The sequence below is a fragment of the Spea bombifrons genome, chromosome 5, assembly GCF_027358695.1.
Source record: "Spea bombifrons isolate aSpeBom1 chromosome 5, aSpeBom1.2.pri, whole genome shotgun sequence".
NCBI lineage: Eukaryota > Metazoa > Chordata > Amphibia > Anura > Pelobatidae > Spea > Spea bombifrons.
This window is the reverse complement of record NC_071091.1, coordinates 88,536,390-88,554,143: the sequence shown is the minus strand read 5'-3', so window position 1 is coordinate 88,554,143 and position 17,754 is coordinate 88,536,390. Positions and strand designations below refer to the sequence as shown.

Genomic DNA, 17,754 nt, shown 5'->3' with positions numbered 1-17,754 from the left:
ACTTTTTAAAATCTGCCATCTAACAAAGCTTTACACAACAATCATCATGTTGCATGCAAAGCCTAAATGGAATACAAACACAAACTATGAATAAAAAAGCAAAAGTATAATATACACGCACATTATATTTAACTTGTAAAGCATGTAGCACTATTACAATAGGGGAGACTAGGGTTGCGCTAAGGTGGGGATGGTAATGTTTAGTTTAAGTGTAAGGTTCAAGTGTGCGTTAGCATGCATATGTGTGAGCATGAATGTGTCTCTTCATATGGAGTTAAGAGTGTGTGTCTTAGCAGATGGTGCTTGTGTGTGTGTGTCAGCGTACCATATTGGAGTGTCAAGGTGAGCCTAGGGCTAGTGGTGGATGGGTAGGAGGAAGGGGAGCAGCAGGAAAAAGTGTGTCTAAGTTTACTGTGTTAGCATGAGTATGTGTCTATTAGTGCATGGTTTTGGGGTGAGTGGGTCTCACAGAAAGTTAGTATGCATGTGCTTTTAAGTTAGTTACCTGGGTTGTGGGGGTGCCAAAGAAATACTGCACCCAGGTGCCACTAACCCTAATTTTTTAAATATATATATATATATATATATATATATATATATATATACACATACACACACATACATATATACATATATATATATATATATATATATACATACATACACACACACACATATTGTTTAGTGCCCATTTGATTACCAATAAGTTAGAATTATTTGTAACCTAACATACCTCCTTGTCAATATAAGCTTTGTGGTCTTTCCAGGCTTTACTGGACTGGTAAAGTTCCCGTTCACAGTGCACCGTGTCATTGGTAAGAATATAGCACCTGTGACAAAAAAACAAACAAAAAACGTAAAATATATACTATTAACACATTCCCATATAAGCCATATATCTGAAGACTATGGAGAAGAAGAATTTTCACCAGTAAACACAACCCCTCTACACACGCTCAAGTGTAATCAGTTCTATAGCACTGTGCTTTGTCAATGGGACAGTAAGTCAAATCTCATTAACTGCTTAGCTCCTGGACAATATACAACTTGAGACTTAATGGGCAGCATGTGGTCCCTCACCAAGTGTGAGTTCCCCAGGGAACATAAAGTTCAGTTTAATTTGCACTCCATAAAAATTTCACATGAAAAAAGCCAGGCTCATGTCAAAAGGGAATATTTTCTATGTAAACCAGTACAACGGTGTTACTGTGAATGACAGTAGGTTACAAAATCCTTAGTGCAACCTGCAGACAAAAAGCTATTCATGGTGTGCCAGCGGCTTCCTGTCTAACTTCATAAGGGTGTTTGCTTAGTCACTTATGTACGACCAAGGAGCAGATTCCTTTCAAATGAATTGGATACCATTTTAAATTGGTGTAAAAGAAGCACAATGTTTTATGCGTGTAGACCACAGTTTACAGCTGCTACCTTCTGACTGTATTGCCTATGTTTTCTGCAATTAAAAAAAAACACATTAAAAGGCAAATGTATTTTTCTTAAGCCTACCAAATACTTGACCCTGTCTGGCCCTGTTGTAGGAACCATAGTCTTATATATGAGCGCTCTTGGTCAAGTTCCAAAGCCAACAACTCTGACTAGCACTGATATATCTTTCCTATATCCAACAGATCTCTAGCCATGAGTGTAATGGGGGGGGGCATAATTGTGAGGTCTAATGACCAGAGCGTGCCACTGATTGTTTTTTTTTACATTTGTTAGTATAGCCCTTAAAGCAATGCTGGAAAATATTGTTCTAATTGAAAATAAAAACTGCAAGAAACAAATGGAAAATAAAACTCAAGTTTGGTTGAGCTCACAACTGGTATGATTACACATGAAGAATAATTACTTGTGTGTGACTTTGACAGATGCAGCCTGGCTGGCACTCATCACTCCGTCAGCTAACATGATTTCGTCCTCATCAGGCTCCCCCATTAGGTCTTCATCTTCCTCCTCTTCTTCATCATCATCTGTATCTTCTCGTGCCTCCTCATCCGATGTATAATGCCTTTTGGCGATGCTTTTTGGCTTTAAATCTTGCAGATTCTGCTTATCTTCCAAATGTATGTCATAGATTTCCCCTTCAAACTCAACAGATAGGGAGCGTACATGGCGAGTGTGGACAAAGCGAGGATTGAATCCTGCAACAGAGGAATTTTTTTAGAGCTGCACCATCAACATATATTTTATCTTTTTTCGGATCACTTCCATCTACTACGAGTTACCCTGATTCTGTTTCTTTTCTGTATTCAGACCTCAATATTTGCATTAATGAAGATGGATGTAACAGACACATTATCATTTAGCGTCATTGTTATATCTCGTTGAAGATATTTTATTTGTCATCTATTATGGGAGCTACACATACCCCTGCTAGAAATAAAATCTAATCAATCAGTAATTCCGTTATGTCTGATGGAGGTTCTTTCAGTGCTGCACAGAGCAGCTGTACACTTTCATGTCAGAGCTCTGAGCATCTGGTGGCCTTTCATCAACCAGGCTGACCCTTGTCCTTAACTATGCTCTAAACATCAGAAGAGGCAATTACCTTAATTGAAAAATAGCCTCAATAAAAAAAAACAGGTTTATTCAGCAAACATACAGCCCCAATATACCACATTAGCTGTAAAAAGAACAAATACGAGGGACTGCAGATTGGAAACCTACAAGACAGGATCAAGCTCAAAGTTGAAAGAAGGCTCCCCATTATATGGAGTATGTGAGTGTTAGACTTTTACTAAATACCAGCTTGAACTCCAGACAGTAATATTAATATCCATGTCAACAATGTGGACCTCTAAGCAATAAATCAAGATCGTAATAAATAATTCTTGCACATAAGACCCCCCCCAGGAAAAAAAGATATTTTAGCCCTTTCACAGGCAAATAAAAAACTTACTCCAATCACCTGCATGAACCTGTGTCAGAGACGCTATTAAAACCTATTCTATGCAAAAGGAACCACGCAGAAAAGTGTGTAAAAAATGTTAACTGATGTTACTATTATTCCATAAAGCCACTAGGGGGCTCCATGATATAATACATAATACTCCTCTAAAAAAAGTGTAACATTTCTTTGAAACATCTGTCTACAATTTACAAAATAATTGAGTTTATTCATAAATAATGATACCACTTAAATACTAATTTTAGGACTAATTGTGGTTTCAGACACTAAACAAAAGTCTGAAGCCTGAAGTCTTAGGTGAACTATGTCTCCACACCAGCCCCAGGCATGCAACTCCCTACTAAAATAAGTCAACCTTGCGGAGGAGTCCCCAGTCAGCCATATACCATATACAACTAACCAGGTTGTCTATATGGTGGAGTCAGGCCTACTGGGCAACCAACATAGGAATGCCAAGGACCTCTTTACCTACATGAAAATGTCAAATATTTGGTTAAAATAAACATCTGAAATGCTTACTTTTAGCACCGGGATTTCTCAAGAAAAGTTTTTTTTTCCTTTGATTTTTGCTTGTTCTGTAATCCGTTTCATCGCACACACACTCCTTGTGTTTGCTTCCATATCGCCTTGAATTTATACTTCGTGTTCTCTTCCTTAATGCCACTGTGTCTGTAGGTCCCTTACATTTATGAATGCGAAGCTTTCCTGAAACATCTTCAATGCATTGCCATTTCTACAAGAAATCACAAATAAAGATATTAGTCACCAAAACATACACTAAAGTTAAAAAAAAAAAGTCTACATTTCAGGAATAATTTCATTGCAAGGACGATGCACCATTTACTTGTCATTTCTAAATTACTATTACATACATAGCCGTATAGTGTAACAGGAAAGGATTTACAGTCTAGATGCACAAAATCAAAAATGTCAGGTGTCCGTAGCAGGACTTCTGCGTTAGGGAATCACGGTTAAATGCGGGACCACCAGAATCTCCAAATTTACTGAAGCAGAACACAAGCATGCAATCTCTGCTTTAACATGTCGCGACTTGGCCAAGTGGAGCTGCGATCCAAGCCTGTGCTGCAAAAAGCAAACTTTCATCAAAGCTCCATGGGTTTATCATGGGAGAGCCTCTGTTGATTTTTTTATTTAAAAATATGGCCTTATATAACATTTCCAAATATTCTATGTACAGATATTATAAATACAAGCCTGAGAGAGGAACTGGAAACAGTCATTTAATTTCCATGTAGATTAGTGATACCAATACTGTTTTACTTTCCTACTGACATATAGCGGGTTGCTAGAATTAGGTAAACACAACATCAAAAACTGAGTAATGTGGATGTTTCCTCTCATAAGTGATGACATTGTTTGTAATTTCTTATTGAAATATATTATTTACTTGGCATAAAAGGTCACAGCTACAACTACTAATAATATAATGTACATACATGGCCAAACCGCAAAGAAAACTAAAACAAAATATTGTGGCCTAATATTCACAGCACAGTGTGAGGCACAAAAAAAGAAAACCCTGGCGCCATGGTAACAAACTCGCCATTGAAATGAAAACTCCTGTTATCCGGCTTAGACTGGCCTTAAGCGCCATTAGTGGTTCTTCAGAATATTTTCTTCATTTGAGTTGAGGAGATTGGTAGTAAGAGGGTCCCAGTTTACCAAGTACATAACCGTTGGGTATCTAATGCCGGCAAAGCTCAAAAACAAGCAAGGTCGCCCTCCATAAAGGACAAAAATCAATCATGACTCAATAGGTAGTCGAAATAAAATCCCTGCATGAACACCACTTAACGAATAATGGGTACGCTTGGATAACATGCATGTTTCAAGAAAGCAATCAAGTTTATTCTCCACAGCAACTGCAGTGACTACCCCTATAGTACTTAAGTTATTTCAAATAAAGGGGATAATGTTTCTGCTTAATTAAGAAAATAATTGCACTGAAATCAGGATAGAAAATAGTCACCAAATTATTGTATTTTTATTGTACTTGAATAAAATAAAAGGACTAAAATTAAATATTCATAGCAAAATAGTTAACATATCATTGCAAACTGTATGTGAATGCAAATATGATTTAGTTTTTAAAATCTATTTTACTATTTTTATATAATACTATTATACCATATATGTATGACTTTTACTGGAAGTCTCCTGTCTCACCAAAATTTTTATATCTTGGTTGTATCATCTCTACCTCCAGAGCTTTTTAATAAGCTACTTAATGTCAAATGCTTTTTCTAGAGAGAGTACAAGCATCAGATGAAAGATGAGTCGGTGCCAACCATCAAAAACAACGTCTACGTGGTCAGCTCAAACTCATGCGGTCGCCTCTATGAGATCAAGTTGAACTCAAGTCTTACAATCAGACGAAGAGTCTTCGCTATACTACCTACAAATTCAGATGTTTAATGTAAAACTGTCAACTGAATGCTAACCACAGGCATGAAAATTTAATATAGGTCTGAAACGGAGACGTCAGCACAGCCTCTGATGTTTCCCAAGTATATGTGGAAACATCACTCTACTATACACCAGACTCACAGAAGTGTCACACGTTCAATATTATTTTACCACCATCAGATCAAGAGATAGTCGGGCACAGTATATTAATGTATGGTGTTTCAGACAGGAACGGTCAACGCAGAAGGTCGACACATTTGCTTGAAAGAATAATTTAGTATGTTCCACATTCGGTAGACTACAATAAAGAGTACCAAAATCCACAATTTCACACACAAAAAGACTAATTTGTCTTTTCAGTTTCATTAGCACTATAGATTGATTAGGGTTGTAAAGAAACATGTCCTATAGAACCCAAGAATAATTAAATTTATGTGGTTCTTTGTCAACGTGTCCCTAGAAAACAGATGTCCAGACCAGAGTGCTGATGAATGAATCAGCTCCAGCCTTTTCATTCTTCAAATGGCAAATACTCCCTTTCATGAGCATATGTATACTCTGTGTTAAATAGATAAAGGGCAAAGGAAGTGGTTCCTCTCCTCTTATGTAAACACTGCTCACCCAAGAAAGACGAAGGTTCCTTCATTAAAAATACCTTGTTAATACTGAATTATATTCGAGAGCGAGTAAAGCATTTCTGTGAATTAAATTTCACGTATACACTAATTGCTAATAGATTTGAGGCAGTTCCCTTCTTAGACATATTTCAACTTGCCAATATCATCTGCACAAGAAATACCGTGCGTGTTTTTGCCAAGAATGCTAAAGTTCAGCAAATTATCTAATGGATTGTAGGAGGTGAAGGAAGGTCAAGAATTCACTCCGTAAATAAATGCTTTATAAAGGTTTTAGATTTGCATACTTACCAATATTAATCACAGCAAGTACAATAGACATGAACAATTGCCTTTACAATTATTTGTATTACAGCGCATGTGGAAGACACTATGGTATACGAGTCAAACTGTGTGTGTAGTCTGCTCCATAAAAGCTAAGAGAAGCTCCGACATGATGCTATTATGTTAGAGTTGCCAATTATAGGGAAACTTTCAAGTGTTGCCTGCTCCCTAAAAACCCTGATTAGTCACCGCAGGCTTATTGTAATTGTCCAAAATCAATAGGGCCCTACGGTTAATGAACAAATCCCTAAGGGTTTTCAGTTCAATAACCTTACAACTCTACGGACATGTGGGTGTACACAATAGTTTGCTAAGTTTTTTCTATGAAGACACACAGACACATCACTTGCTTTACGTGTCGATATGATACTCTATAATATGACTTCCTGTAATTCCCGATTTAAGTATCTGTCCTAAAAAAGCAGACCCATATCTTTATTTTTCTTTGTGAAATTTGTAGTATTAAAAGCGGTCTCTCTTGCATAAAATGGGTTAAACGGCTGGAGATTGGGTATCCTGCTCTGAATCACAGTCTAGATAACGGAGGAAGGTCTGTCTGGGATATGACTGCCAGTATCTCACGCACCATCTGACACCTCCACCTCACAATCCCAGGCATCTGTGGTTTTGTGCAAACTCCACAGCTGGTCATAGACTGGAAGTTTACAAATGTACAGTTGGAAAGATGTTTATTTTATGGAAAAAAAGGAAATCAGATGCCTGAGCCAAACCAGGCTTCAATTCCTTTTGTCAGATGCATTAGCAAGTCCAATCCAGATACTATACCGATTTAACAAAAACACACAAAAATCTGAAATAATGCAGACACATTTACACGCTGTCGAAATGATCATTTATATTCAGTACAACTTAGGGGTCTATGGACGGGCCAAGAGTTTCCGAAACATAAAAGGTTGATATCAGTCATGTCCCTGTAAGTGCATTCTTTACCATGCACCCCAAACCATTTAAATGGGTGGAAATCTTTATGTTTATACAGGTGGCGGCTGCCTTGAACACTTGAATCAGGGGTGCCGAGCAGTGGTCTGAAGGAGTAGCAGCCCCAGGGTTGCTCTACTAGGGGCAGATTGCCTAATCTCCCCGTATCTCTATTCTCAGGGCTCAGAATGTTTGCTGGGCGTGAATGTAACCCAGTGTTCTACAACCTTAAAATAATATCATGAATAGCATGTATAGAAGCAGGGAATGTGCTAATATATGCTGTAAATAAATATATTATTCACCAGAAAATATACTATACTTAATTAATTAGGCAATTAATGAGAAGTAGCAAGCGGCATTTTGAGCACAGAAATGATACATCAGCAAAGGTGGAAACGAACATTTTTAAACACTTACGTGTTATACGCATATATATATATATATATATATATATATATATATATATATATATATATATATATATATATATATATATATATATATATATATATATATATGCCTAAACGATAATCTCTGTGAAAGGGCAGGCTCTACCTACTAATCATTCTTTTGACAAATAGGAGATTCTTTTCCCTCTGCAATAAGCTGGCTATTGGGTCACTGGAATGCAATCCCACGTTAATCTGCTACGGAATTTACTACAGCAACCTAAATCAGACATAATCATAATGGCAGATGGCAGGTAATACGTCAATCTGAAAGGAGAAACTGCATAAAGCAACCATTTTCATTAAAAGTGATTCAGATTTCACCTTATTGCACATTCATTAAGGAGTATATTCTTGCTTCCCAATATTAATCCGTCGATCCATGTCCTCCAATACAATAATGTCTATTATGATGGTTTTGTTCTTTACATGGATTGCAGTATCATATTTACACACCTTGTACCACATATAAGCTACCTGCATAATGTTTTCACTGCCTTTAACTCTCTCGACCCCTCGTTCTCTCTCATCCATTTCATGTTATTTCAAGAACATTCCTAAGTGACCCAAAACTTTTGAACGGTGGTGTCTATATCCCTCTAGCTGGTTGAGCTGCCACAGGTTATCAGGAAGGGAGGTGTTGACGCTTCAGTTGAGCCAGTCTAAACACCTTTCTCCTTCTACGTCCAGGTGTTAATTCATACCTGGTGAGCGAGTGGCATTCCATGGCCGGCTTGCCCACCTCTACATGGTTGTATGGAACGGATTCTTACCTGCCCTGGCTGCTTGCATGCTGTCTGGTATCGGGGCTGTTGGCACAGTTCTCTGACACGCTCGTATTTTGGCAAGTGGTTAGACTGCGGCGGGGTGCTCTTGATTTGTTCCTCCTTCTTTCGAAGAAATTTTCTTTTGCGGAAGAAAAACAATACGTTACAAATGAAACCGGCAGATACAGCAATATAAAAAAAATAGATGTAACAGGACTGCCCCGCAACAATAAACATGCATGTATACTGGCATAGGTACTATACACATAACTGGAAAACAACACTGATTACACACAACCTACACCGACAACTATAGACTTTCTTTACAGTAGGTCCATTCCTTGAATTACTGTTACACACATAGTAATATTTTTCCCCCCAATTTGACGACTCCAAGCATGAACCTCAATACGTGACGCCCGAATTAAGTAAAACTTTTCAAGCATGGGTGGCTGTTCTTAATCTTAATTCAGTTCTATATATTTGCCCCTCAGTACGTGGAATATCCAAACTCACAGAAGGTGTTTTATCAAAAGAGATTCATACACCCCCATAAAGCAGGTCACTGTCAATGTATGTTTTGAAAGGGAAATATTTAGGCTGTCGGTACATGTAAATCAACTGTAGTATTGAGATTGTATAAAACTACAAAACAAAAGTTACCCTCTTTCTACGAGGAAAGTATCTCGCCAGATCTTGCTTTTCTTGGTTGTTCTTAACCTGGAATGAAAATATAGATTTTAGAATAAAAGGCACAATGTCTTGTATGCGTAGTGTAGTTGAAGAACTCGCTGAATCTAAGTATTTGTTATATTGTATTTTATGCACATAAGTGCAGAGTTAAAAAGTCCATCAAACTAGCATCCTTTTTATCGCTCTACAATCTCTCCCTTCATGAGTCCCGGAATTATCGTCTAAATCAATATGCCAACAAATATGTCATCATTTTTCCTCTTAGCGGTTAATACCGACAGCAAAGAACGCAATACAAATGAAACACACAAATTGCCAAGTTGTTTACAGGCCATTAAAACCGAATTTAAGAACAAAGCTCATCTGGCATTGAAGACACTTGGATAAAAACAAATGGACTGTACCTGTTTCCTGGTCTTTCTATGTCCATCAAGGGCAAAACAGACTTGCCATCCATGTCAGGTGGGGCATCCAGTCCAGCAATATCCAAAATGGTGGGGGCAATATCTAAATTTAGCACAATCTGTGGCACACTACAAAACAAAAGACGGAAAAAACACATGGGTGAAGGGAAAATTATTTTTCAAGATAACAGGTTAATAAAAGTGCTTCTCCAACACATCACCCCTTAATTTACATTAATACTGCAGAGGGGTTAAATGATTCCCTTCTTGGCTCGCACGCGGCCCATAGACATTATAACAAACCAGTCAACCAGGACTCCAACAAAGTCATCCTACAGCCTTCTACGTGCCCTTAAAATCTAATAGTAATTTGCAGTAGTATTCAACTAGCAGAAATCAAATAATTAACTAAATATTCATTGGTTTATCCCGGAAAAATTCTATTATATAAGAAGGAACATCACTCCGAGCAGCCAGGCACATAAAACCATCCCACTGGCACTAAAAAGGATAATTTGTTAGCGAGCCAGCTGGAAGCCAGAAAAAACATGCACGAAATTTTATAAAACAGCCAGTGGGAACTGTATGTGACCCCTTTGACTATACTGTTGGAGACTTTCTACACCAGTAATTGTTATATCTCTCTGCAGACCACCACGGGCAGGATCCGATTACAAAATCAGTTTGATCTTCCATTGTGGTGCACGCACAGCTCAGAAATATCCTGAAGAGGACATAGAACAGACTGTATCACATTGAGAACGCTGGCGCATGGTTTGAGAGCAGCTGTGCTAGTCTGCTCAGAATCATTTACGTTACTGCTGTGGCTAGCTTTGCGCCAAAAGACAAAAATTAAAAGACAAAATGATTTTCTTTGTATAAACAAATTGCTTAAACAGACAGGAGTTGATGATTTCCAGGAGAACGATTCAACATAGTAACCCGTTCGCACAGACACGCAGCAACTGTAAAGCAGACATTAGGAGGACGTACACTGATCCCTGTACCACGTTTGGTCCACGAACAAAAAAGGGAACCCGAATATCGAAGTCATACGGCATTGACTTTCCTTTCACCAGCCCAAACTGCCCTATGTGATAGCCATGGTCTGCTGTGTAGATGATGTAGGTGTTGTCCAATTCTTCAATTTCAACTAGCATATTATACAACTGAAAGGCAAAAAATAAATACAAATCTGCAAAAAAAATCTAATATATATACTTAGAAATCTCATTTTAAAGATCGCTGTGAACATAAAACACTAGTAGAAAAAAAGGTAACTTTGTTATTATTATAACTATTAAGATTTCCCATTACAGATCGATTGGTCCAGTTCAGGTGAGAACCCGGATATACCACATAATACCATTTATCTATTATTTTAGACCTTTAAAATCATTATAGGCTGCAGAAATACTACGTAGGTTCAATAATTGCATACTATTTGAAAACAAATCATTAATTAATCATTTTTCTTAATGGCTGCAACACTGTTAGGATGGAAGGCATCTGCAAAAATCCATATGAAACATAATGTTTGGAGGACTTGGGCACCCAACGTATTTTTCTCTGTACAATTTATGCGGTGCCCAAGTATGACATAAAGTCATGTTTTAAGAGACATATTTGGGGTTTTTATTTAAAATGTAACTCTTTAAACACTGCTCATTCCTGGAGCACATGTGTGTGTTTGCAGCTTTACCTTTTGCATCGAGTCATCAACAGACATCAGGGTCTGTAGTCTCTTCCGGTGCAGAACGTTTGTGAACTCCATATGAATAGGTAGCATGGCACCCGTGTACTGCATGATCCAGTGCTTGTCCATGTTGGGGGCATAGTTATAACTGGGTGTTCTGCAAAATAAAAAAAATTAAAACACGATATTCACTCCATGAGCATGTATAGGAAGCAAATGAGTATGGATTACTAGCTTGGCACAAAGTTTAATGGAACAAAACAGGTGAGCCATGAAGGTTACATAACCAATATCATTAGATCAATGTTCATTCATTAAGATGATGAATTAGATTTGGACTTCAAAGCTGCCTGTGTGCGATATTTCTCGGGGCTCAATTTTAAATACTATCAAAAATATGATCAAATATAAAATAATTAACATTAAATATAATTAAATATAACATAATTAACGGAATGCCAACCAAGCTGTACAAAGAACATCTATAGCTATAGATTGCAGATAATTGAGGACATCTGTGTAGTTTTTCTCTATTTCTCTAGTTGTTTAACTAGTATTTAATAAGAGATTAATTACTGTCATATAAATTAAGCTAATGCAATGCTAAAATGCATGCCCAAAAGGCGAAATAATGGTCAGACTAGATGGGCCAAATGCTTCTCACCCGCAATCAAGTTCTGTAAGCATGATATAGTCTGGGACACTTAATTATGAAAGATATGTATGTAAATACACTGCACCGATATTCACCCATTAGGGTTATTTGCCTATTCTGAACCTTTGTTATACAGGGAGCAACGTGCAGAGTCATGTTTGCACCATTGAGGTCTTTATCTCTAATGTACTGCCTTGAGCCGAGCTGCATAAAATAAAAATAAAAAATGTCCAGATCCAAAAATGGGTGGAAAGCAACATATTCTGCCCCAGAGTATTCTGGGCGTGTTGTATGTTATAAGAGCAAGTTTGTAGATGAGAACATTTTGGCCAAGCTGAACATTAGCACTGGAAGGTGGACCAACGAACAAAGCTTCCATTCTATGTAATACGTTCTAAAGTTGTTTCAATACAAATGTTCCATTTTGTCTGCTTCTGGCATGTGTTTGGCAGATTTTCCTGGTAAAGTAAATCCTTTATTTGGTATTTATTTTTATTGTCCATGCATTCCACCACACATCCCCTTTTCGGCTAAGAAAAAAGTTGTTCCGTGGCAGTGCAGAAATAGCTTTCAGAAGAAACACTTAAAGAAAAGGCACCACCTTAAGGCAAATGATAATCACCCTTCCCTTAATCGAGTTTATAGGTTATGTTGCACCATAGATCAAGTGAGCATTTCAACATTATATTGAGCCTCCATAGCCCCAAATCAAGTTGATTTATTATTATTTATTGTTTAATATAGCACCAAATTCCGTAGCGCTGTACAACGGGTAGACAGGACATAACAAGTAGCATGTAACATAACAAATTGACTTATAGAACAACAGGTGAGGAGGGTCACCAAACTCATACATTTACTACTAAAAAGTGCGACGCTTAAATCATCATCTGTATGAAATGAAAACTGATATTGTATTATTTTAATCTAATTTCTTAGTTTAATACCTTAAATACCTACATTATTCAAACATTCTATAAAGGAACATCTTTTGACACATTGAATAGTTTGACTTCACCGCCAGAATACTCGGGGAAGAAGATTATCACTTGGAAGAAACTTATTGGAAAGCATCATTTCTTTCCAATTTCTGGAGCCAATGACATTTAAAATGTTGTAATTTCACAACCACAGGACTCCCAAGGAAGGGTGGAAAATATAATTAAAAGTCAGGCAAAATACTAAAAACTGACTCATTGAGATAAGAAAGAAAAAAAAAGGATTTAATTGATTTCAGAACAACTCTTTCAGACACAATGAGAAAAACTACATTAAACTAAAGTTTCCAAACTTTCAAGAAAATGTAAAGTTCCCACTTTTGGGTTAACAAATTGACCTAAAGAAATGATGGCATAGTCCCATAGTTTGAAAATCTAGCGTTTGCTAGAAAGGCATTGATATTTTTCCAAGTATTAGGGCTGCAAAATCGCCTTGCAGTGTATTGTACATCTCAACCATGCCTTGTACAGAACACAGAAATGGAGAGCAACATTTTGCGATCATTTTATACTATTTTACACCGACGTCACCCCTTAGAAACAAAGTATGTATGTTATAGAGCCGTATTCTAACAGTTAAAAAATAAATATTGCGGTTACACCTTTATTTGGACTAACATTTCAATCTAGTGGCTAGAATACTGAACAAAACCATCCCAAGTTAGACATCTGGGGCCAAAAAATAAGTAGACAGAAGAGGTTAAGATTACTATGGTCTAAGGTGGTCATAAATAAATTAGGTCAGCATGAGAAGAATGTGGAAGGCCAAGGACTGGAATTGAGATAAATGGCACAGTTTAAGGTGGAACTTTCACAAGTTTTTAAGAAGAAAACAAAAAGAAAAAAAGGTTTCCGATCGTGAGGGTTATTTGTAATAACTTATCGGTTTAGGGAGGAGGATTTTTTAATGATGACATTCTTTTACACCGTCATGAATGTGTCCTATCCCACTTTATCATGAGACCATGGTCAGGATATATAACTTAGTGCAGAATATGCTTATATATGATATTTTGTTAGTTGTGTTTGGTAATTAATTTTATATTTGGGAAATCTTTTATGTTGGATTGAATAATGCAAGGGTTTTGTAGCCGACAGTAAAACATGCCTTCAAATTACAAATGATAAAAGACTCTGACATAAGATATCATTCATTAATAAGTAAATATAGAAGACACCAAAACCCCTGCAGACAGAGAAAGGCAATGCCGAGAGCAATCCATTAGATCTGCTACCTGCGCTAAGACTTTACTTGGCTATTCCAAAGAAACCATCACACGGTGAATTAGTCAGGCTGACACTAGACAGATACAATTCCTCGTCACCACTGAGAGTTCTTCCACTAATTATGGAAATAAATCTCTCAAAACAATCGGCAAACCCTGAAGGAAGCATAGTGTTTCAAAAGCGGCAGCAATCCTAAAGAAACATTTTACCGATCTTGGCCCGAGTTTAGCTTAGGATTTTATGAGGTTTTTTCTACTGTAAAAAAAAGGATGCAGTCATTCTTTTCTTTTTACTATACCAGTTGTGGAAAATGCAAGAGTACTAATGATATTTTTAAAACGTAGCACCATTTAAATTTTTTATTTTATTTTATTTTTTTTTAAATAAAAACTATTTGGGGTTGCCCTTCAACGACAGACCTAAGAACTTTTACGTTTGGGCCAGCTATATTCAACATGGCATTCAGATGTGTTTGACATTAATAATCATACAGATCTTTGTTGATTTTAATTGTTAATTGTTTACTTCGGTAAAAGAAGGCAATGTGATTGGATTGTAAGAACGGTTGAGCTTAAAAAAGGAAAAACTTTAATTTCTAAAAGTCATAACAGAATCTGTTTTTTTAAGAATATTAACAGTTTGAGTCTTTCCAGTCTTCACATGCAGTGCGCCTATAGAAGTACATTTTTATCTATTAGAGACAATGCTTGCCAATAGTTACATTAGATTTTATATAATTACATGAAATGTAATTCTAGGGAATAAAATAGACTCAGCTTAAAGACAAAAGTTTAATTTTTTTATGCCAAAAGTTACTATTTCTTCTACTCAAATGACTAAATCAATATTCATTGATTATTTAAAATTATTTAGAATTTAAAATAATTTTTGCCAAATTAACAGTACCTTTTTATGAAAAATATACCTATCCCTATCAGGGAATGACAGCTTCTCATAAACTGTAGGATTATCACAATTGTAGCCATACATACATTTTTGTGATAGATTTCAGGATTGTATTAATAGCGTGTAACATACATCAGCATTTCTATTACAAATGCAGCACAAATGTAATAAGGTCAAGTTTACAGCCACTTTTAAATTATTAAGCTTTAAAATGAGAGGAAAACCGGATACAATTATTATGATTAATCATTATAAGAAAATCATAATTATCCAACAAAACAGTACTAAAAATATTCTTAAAAATATGCTATACAATACTGTCATAATTCCATTTCTGCCTGTAGAAGTACAAATATTACATACGCTGGGAGTCAGATCCCCAAACAATTTACATGATGGAACATACGCAACACAGGTTCCATAGAATGGGTTACATATTCCCGCTGGTCATTGGCTAGGCAACAGTTCAAGACTGTAATTGTGTAATATATAATATATATATATATATATATATATATATATATATATATATACACATATACACACACACACATATTTATATATAATAAATAAGTAGAAACGTAGAACAAATAAAACATTTTTAAAAATAAAGTCATTCTTGCTTTCAGAAATAATTAATGCTACAAAATATAAGATTTTACTTACATGTGTTGAGAAGCATTTGGGAAAAGCTCTGAAAACTGTGGAGCGGAATCTTCTGGCCCGTGGGGTGCAGCGTGGCTGATCACCATCATTATTGGACGATGGGGATAGATTTTCTTTGATAATTTAAAGTAACTAATACTGTCATTGGTAATCAGGTCGGTAAAATAGTCCTGGAAAGGTAAATAAAGGAAAAGATGTGATTTTTTGCAGCTTACTAAGTATTGCTGTATCTAAGGGGTATTATACCAGATGGCTTTTTTTTGGTAAAAATAATATATGCCTTTTTATAAAGGAGACCAAAGCGGCTCATAAAACCTATTAAGCTGTAAATCATTTAAAAAAATGTAAATTGAAAAAACATGAACAGAGTAGAAATATAATATAGATCACTAATGAGAAGGCGCGTATTGCCACCCTGATGAAATCCAGACATATTTCCGGGCAACACCTATGTCAAGTGCCAAAGCAAAGCTTTGATATCCTGCAAAGCCTATGAAACGCTTAAAAAACGTGTCAGTGTGGAGCAAACTGATGATTAATGGTGTATGTATCATATTCTTTTATTAAAGGCTGCTTCAAACAAAAACATGGTATTTTGGAGCTTAAAAAAAAAAAAAAAAAAAAAAGAAACAAGCTGAATATAAATTTGAATACTGCCTGAAAATGTTAAAGAAACAAAAAAGACAGGATTCTAGAATTTAAGTGAACCCCACAGAAATGTTTGTATATATATATATATATATATATATATATATATATATATAATAAAAATGGCTGATCTGCTTTGGTTGATCATTTAATAAAAGCTTAATTTATCTTATTTATATATTATATGTTTATTATTTCTACTGCCAACAGCTGAATTAGAAGTACACCTGATTGACCTGAAATATTTAGCCTTTTTTTATTATTTTAAGTTGGAAAAATACAGTCTTAAGCTTTCATTCTGCGATTTGAATCTGTAAAATTGTTGACCCTGGGTACACTTTATTATCTATCTCTATTATCTACAACGCGATTACTAGGTTTGTTCAGAAGCCGACATTAAAGCATGCGGACTTCCAAATCAACTGACTTAACTTATAGCCAAGATGGCTCAAGGAAATTGTGCGGCTCGGGGAAATTGAGGAAATTGAAGGGGTGGGAGAGGTGGGGGGAATGAATTTTTAAATTAAACCACCTGCCTGCAGATTCATGCAAACTGCATTAAGGGAAGGCTGAGACCATTCTAACAATTGTCAAGAACGTCCAGGAATCACGTGCGATGTGTTTAGGGTTCAAACAGCTGCGAAGCAGCGCCTAAGGGACAGGACTCCAGATATATAGCAGCACCGACTCAAGCCACACAGCTGTAGTCTCCTTTTAACTCATTCCATGACAAACTATGGTAAAAACTATGGTAAAAACTATTAGGCAGTATATGACCATTTATCTTTTTCCTACCTAAAGAATTAGGCTATTTATCCCTTTATAAGGCACGGTAAAAATAATTCATGCAGACGGTCTCAGGATTCCCGTAAGATTCACCTGCAAATGTATACATCACATACCAAGGATGTATGGTAGCGTTGGTGGGAACCTGGTGATATAATCTTCACCATAGTAAATGGGCGGAGCTAACTTATGCTAATTATGTGAGTTGCACATAGTGGGTGGAGCTTTGGGGCAGTGGGTGTGGTAATTTTGATCACTGTGCTGCTAATGGTTCTTCAAATGTTGGCAGCTATGCCCTGCATTCACGCTCTACAGAGGCCTATTATTCAGAAAATTATTTTTAATCTGTTTAACTATTTATTAAAGGTGAGAGGGAGAGCGTTACGCAGTACACAGAAGGGATATGTATGTACATTGAGGTTACATGTCTTCCTTTTTTAAGATACATCATCCAGGGCCCGAGGAGAAGAATTTCACTAAGCTTGTAATCTAATATACAATCCTATTACACGGGTGAACTACAACATCTGTGTCATCGGCCAACAGCTTTCTTCAGTAATCCCTCCATGGCAATCATCGAGCACAGAGGTTCTGCTAAATCTCACGGCCGTGGGCAGCTCGCC

General features: G+C 36.4%; 1 protein-coding gene across 3 annotated transcripts in view; it reads right to left on the bottom strand.

Annotated features, from left to right (window-relative positions):
* Window positions 1–17,754, bottom strand: part of SULF1 (sulfatase 1) — a 33,241-nt gene that overhangs the window by 10,791 nt on the left and 4,696 nt on the right. For all 3 annotated transcript variants that reach the window (XM_053467759.1, XM_053467760.1, XM_053467762.1), the window contains exons 4-12: window positions 15,698–15,867; window positions 11,252–11,402; window positions 10,543–10,718; window positions 9,550–9,678; window positions 9,116–9,172; window positions 8,459–8,591; window positions 3,428–3,641; window positions 1,850–2,141; window positions 734–830 (exon numbers count right to left, since the gene is read on the bottom strand). In XM_053467759.1, the coding sequence (XP_053323734.1) occupies window positions 734–830; window positions 1,850–2,141; window positions 3,428–3,641; window positions 8,459–8,591; window positions 9,116–9,172; window positions 9,550–9,678; window positions 10,543–10,718; window positions 11,252–11,402; window positions 15,698–15,867 (1,419 nt within the window). The remainder of the gene's footprint in view (window positions 1–733; window positions 831–1,849; window positions 2,142–3,427; window positions 3,642–8,458; window positions 8,592–9,115; window positions 9,173–9,549; window positions 9,679–10,542; window positions 10,719–11,251; window positions 11,403–15,697; window positions 15,868–17,754) is intronic.